Below are 5,377 nucleotides of genomic sequence, written 5' to 3'. Positions count from 1 at the left end.
GCAATGTTAAGGTTTAGCAGTGTATTTGATGGTATTTTTTAAAAATATTTTTTTATTTTTGATATAACACCTCAAACAAATTTTAAAATATTAAAAATAAAAATATTTATTTAATATTTATTTTTTTAATCAAAAATATTTTTAAAATACATATAAATACAATTCTAAACACAAATTGTATTTAGAAAAGGCGGATCACATGGAATCGCCATCCAACAGAAAAAAAAATATCTACAATTTTAGCTTTCAAAATTGATGTATAAAAACGCTTGTATAATATTTTCTCTCTCCAAAGTAGAAAATCTCTTTTCTATCTTTTTATTAGAGGTTTAATTTAAATAATATTTATTTTTAATTTTAAAATATTGATCTAATAATTAAACTAGACAATCCTTTTTCTATCTTTTTATTAAAGGTTTAATTTAAATAATATTTATTTTTAATTTTAAAATATTGGTCTAATAATTAAACTAGACAATCCCTTTTCTATCTTTTTATCAGAGGTTTAATTTAAATAATATTTATTTTTAATTTTAAAATATTGGTCTAATAATTAAACTAGACAATCCCTTTTCTATCTTTTTATCAGAGGTTTAATTTAAATAATATTTTTTTTAATTTTAAGAGATTGGTCTAATAATTAAACTAGAAAATCCCTTTTATATCTTTTTATTAGAGGTTTAATTTAAATAATATATATTTTTTAATTTTAAGTGATTGGTCTAATAATTAAATATGTATATTTGCTTTTATTTTATTTTATATACTCGAGTTTGAAGGTTAGTTTTTTTCATGGATGCACTAAATTGACATAGAGAGGATGTAATTTTAAGATAAGAAGGGAATTAATCTTACTGGATAAGCAAATTGAATTGAAGATATACTTTATTATCCAATAAATAAATAGTATTAAGATCTTGTGATAATACTAATATTAAATTCTCTAGAAAAATAAATATTATAAACGTTTTAATCCTGGCAGGATATCTAAAACGATGAGGTCTGCCAAAATAAATAAATTGCCAGATTTAGCTAGCAAGAGGTGTGAGACTTAACATAATAATTAAAATTAAAAAATTAAAAAAATTACAGAAACATCATAATTCATCTATCCAAACAAAAGCACCAATAATATTGTCCAGATAACAATGCATCGAAGACATTTGAAGAGATATTTGAGAAACTGTACGTGTTTTTCGGGATAGAAGTAAAAAATGATTGCTGAATGAAATCTTTAATCTTTTTCATCTTAAAAATGAGACAGTAAAGATTTTAAATTTCATTTTGATTTCTTACTAATATTCTAAATATATTATTGAGATTAAAATGCCATCTCGATTTTTCTATTTCTTCTCCGATTCTTCCATTTCTATTTCGGGCCTTCCTCCGAGGAAAAAAATGTAATCTGTAAACGAGCTGGCCTGGATCTCTTAAACTTTTCTTTAGTATTGTTAAATCAGGGCCAAGACTTATTCATACTGACATGCTCTACGTACACCAAATAGTGAAGGAAGGATTCCGAGGAGCAGCCCAAACAAATTCGGACCGGGAGACTTTCGGTGGCCATTTTTTCCATCTTTTTCCATCATTTCTAGCAACGTTATTGAAAGAAGACTTTGTATTCCACTGCTTTTATGATTTTCAAGATTTTTAACAAGATTTTCAAGATTTTTAACAAGTTAGATTAATCACGTAAAATTTTATATGATATTCAGTGTCATTCTATTAATTATTTATGAGATTTATTTAATATATATGTATGTAAAAAGACGAGAAAGAATATAAAATTCATGATTCATAAAAAATAATAAAGATATGGGCACCTAGAAAACAATTTTCTAGTTTTATTTCTTTATTTTTTTTTAGTTACAATACATTTACAACTCTCCAAATAAGGTACCTAATGATGTGTTGCTTGAATATTGAAACTATTTTTTTCAAAATGATGGCTAGCCGAGTTGAGTCCCGAGGGAGGAATTGTTTTCACAGTGAAGGCTTGCAGCTTTCATCATATATAGCCCAAGATCTAATATATATATTTTCTCAGCTTTTAGTAATTAGATGAAAGGTTAATTAATCAACGTACGTAGTGCAAGTGTATTGTAGATTTTGAGGTTAATTGTACTCCTCGCAAATACATACATAGGAGGCAGCATCATGTGAAAATGTTATAGGATATCTTGTCTTCTAATGTCACTTGGTTATAATACTTAGGAACAATTTGTCCATTTATCTCCCTCAGATATAATTATTATATATTCTAGGAACATGAGGCTGCCATGATGCACAGATCCACAAATAATAATAATAATAATAATAATAATTTATTTCTGCTTGAAACGCGTGCAAGTAGATAGAGAAAGTGATAGAATGATAGACGTAAATTAATGTTAGTGTTCCCACAGAATTCAATTAAACACAGTAAAATAACACAAAAACTCATCATGGGGATGTCGCTAACCACACTCTCTTTTTGTATTATTTTATTATCTCTTCTTGGAGTAGTGTATTTTTAAAAAATATATATTAAGGTAATTTTTTTATTTTTTGTTTTTTATTTTAGTATTAGCACATTTAAATCATTTAAAAACACATGAATTATTATTTTTTTTAAATGAATAATAATTTTAAAAACAAATCAATAAAACTCCACCCACTTAACTCAACAACCTTCATTCAATATCAATCAAAGACATGTTTGCTTATCGCAAGCTCATGAACATATAGCATAAACTAATGGTCATAATTGAAAGCCCCATCAACATGCACATGCTCTTGTTCCCTACCCCTCACTTGGGTCATGAATTTTAAAGCAACTCCCCTACTCCAAAATAATTACTCATGCATATATTTATGAATAAATGAGGGCATAAGGAATCTATTTTTACGAGAGGAAAAAAAAAAAAAAAACAAGGAGTAGCATTGAATTGAAGGAATAAAACACGTACGTACTCGGCAACTATGGCAGCCAATACAACAACAAACAACAGAGAAATAGGTAAATTATTACGCAAGCCATTAGTAATAAACAAGCCAGACAACAGGGGGTTAAGTTCTTGCTTCTTGTCCATTACAAATGTCTAGATCTTTGATATCTATATACGATCAAACGAAAATACAGACACATCTCCTCAAAAATAATAATAATAAAAAAAAGTACAGACAGATCCAGGAAACACCACTACTGCTCCACCCACGTTGCACAAGTGCCTTGTCTCCTGGTCTTCATGGATACAAGGCTGAAAAGAGGGAGTTCAGTAGGGAAGCTAAATAAATTGAGTATACAAGGTTCAGGTTCTGCTCTTGCATTTCTCCATGGCTCTTGGTGCTGAAACTTGGACATGAAGTTTAAGTTAGTCGTATACCTTCTCATTCATGATTAACTCTTCTTTTTTCTTTTTTTTTGAAACATATGGAAGCAATATTTAGTAACAAATTTACTTTCAGAATAAATATTATAAATGGTTATGATGATGAGATAATTAATTAGATCTAGATGCATACCAAGTCCAATGGCTTCAGATCCTTTCATGATGCGCAGGCGCTTGCATGAATTGACAAACATCCTGCATAAGATCAACGTAACCATGTAAGTGATAAAATTTCAAACTAATTCTTGCTTCTTTCGTGATATTTAAAATCAATACAAAAAACCATTAATATTCTTGCTGCACCTGCCCAATATGTTTTTTGCTCCATATGATGGATGACCTAGGAAAGCCCTAAAACTTGTGTGTAATGCCTAATTTGTACTGTCACCACTTTGCTATTTTATATATATATATATATGTTACTGGACGCGACTCATGAGTGAATAATTACTTACAAGAATTAAATCATAAAAAGAGTTCATCAACTCGAGATCTGAGCTCAGTGTATAGTAAATTTACTTTAAAAAATACTAGTGGCAACATTCGAAACAAAGTTGTACTATTGCAGAATGAGCTGCAAGCTCGCCTCTCTTTTTTTTTTCATTATTTGATCAATTTTTTACATGCTTTAGAGCGCTTTTAGGATACGAGGAACTTACTCCCATGGAACATCACCCACGAGCATCCAATCACCATCCTTGTCTTCGTAGGATGGCACATACTCGGAACTATTAAGTAGATCCATCAACTTGCTCTCATTCATAAAGTCTATCATTCCCTGGGCTCCATAATTACCTACAAAAAAGTACTTTTACGATGATTATTGGGTCTATAATATTAATTAGATCTATCCAATTCAATGTATTGAATCCTTTTCTCTTAATTAACTCATCATGAGATATAGCCAATATATATATATAATCACACTCACCCATGGTGAAGGAACTGAACATTTTGGCCAAGGCATCAGATAATTCTTGGTAGCTCCTGTACATCTTCAAGTCCACCTTGCGAAGATAGGGTGCACCATCCATGCAGACCTTCACAAATGCTGCACTGCTGCCGCCAGTGCTTGCCTTCTCGCCTTCCTCACTGGCGTTCTTCTGAGCCATAACGTTCTTCCTGTAAGATCGAACTGGTGGCCAACCTACAACTTGTGCCCTGAAATCCAATATCACTCATGTTAATATTACATCTCTAATTTCCAAAAAAAGAAAGAAAACAAAGACAAAAAAAATAAAATAACTAACCAGTACCAGTGCACACAAGAGAGGGGGGATCAATAAAAAGAAAAATCCCTTTAAGGATTAGAAGAAAAGGATTTTCTATGTAGATGATTTTTTTTCAAAAGTTTTAAATAACAAAGGAAAGAAAGAGGGTTAATTTATGGCTTGTGACAAAAACGACAGCAATAATACAACTTCTATCCTGTAATTGCTCTCCAACAAGCTTATATATACCATACGATTGAAGCAGGAAAGAAAAAAAAGATCCAGAAGAAGAAGAGAAGAATCATAAAAAAGAAAAACTTACTTGGCCGGTGGCTTAGCAGGGTCCTTGATGGTAACAGCAGGAAGGTGGTTCTTGTCCTTTGAAGTAATATTCTTGATATTCTCATTCAGATCCATGACACCCTCTTTAGCCTGAAGATTAAGCTTCAAGTCAACAGTCTCAGCAAACCCTCTTTTCCCAGTAGCCTTATTAGGTGTCTCAACTTCATTCTTGGCACCAACAGCACCAGGCAATCCCAGACACAGCTCAGTCTCTTTGTAGTTCAAATCAGTTCGCTCGGTACCTAGCACAGAAGTTGTCATTTCTCTCTACCGCGCGCTCGCCAATGAATGGCTTTAGTGGAAGATCTAACGTGTTTTGTATTATTGCTTGTTGTTTTTGGTGCTGTTGATAGCTAGCTCCTTGCTTCTGATTTCCCGTGTCCTCTTCTTTGTTTTGCAAGCTAACTAGCTAGAGAGAGACCACAATAATATAACTGGGGTTTCGAGGGGGAG

General features: G+C 31.2%; 1 protein-coding gene across 2 annotated transcripts; it reads right to left on the bottom strand.

Moving 5' to 3' along the window:
- Window positions 1–2,995: 2,995 nt before the first annotated feature.
- LOC7473446 (auxin-responsive protein IAA14) lies at window positions 2,996–5,377 on the bottom strand. Of its 2 annotated transcripts, none has more exons than XM_024606546.2 (5): window positions 4,905–5,377; window positions 4,303–4,532; window positions 4,031–4,166; window positions 3,505–3,566; window positions 2,996–3,334 (listed from the first exon to the last, which is right to left on the bottom strand). In XM_024606546.2, exons 1-5 carry the CDS (start codon window positions 5,183–5,185, stop codon window positions 3,291–3,293), a joined length of 753 nt encoding a protein of 250 aa, XP_024462314.1. In that variant the 5' UTR covers window positions 5,186–5,377; the 3' UTR covers window positions 2,996–3,290. The 2 variants fall into 2 exon arrangements, with proteins under 2 accessions (XP_024462314.1, XP_002311658.1); XM_002311622.4 differs by having other exon boundaries at window positions 2,996–3,328; window positions 4,905–5,376.

This window comes from Populus trichocarpa, chromosome 8, assembly GCF_000002775.5.
Source record: "Populus trichocarpa isolate Nisqually-1 chromosome 8, P.trichocarpa_v4.1, whole genome shotgun sequence".
Taxonomy (NCBI): Eukaryota; Viridiplantae; Streptophyta; class Magnoliopsida; order Malpighiales; family Salicaceae; genus Populus; species Populus trichocarpa.
This window is presented reverse-complemented; position numbering and strand designations above follow the sequence as displayed.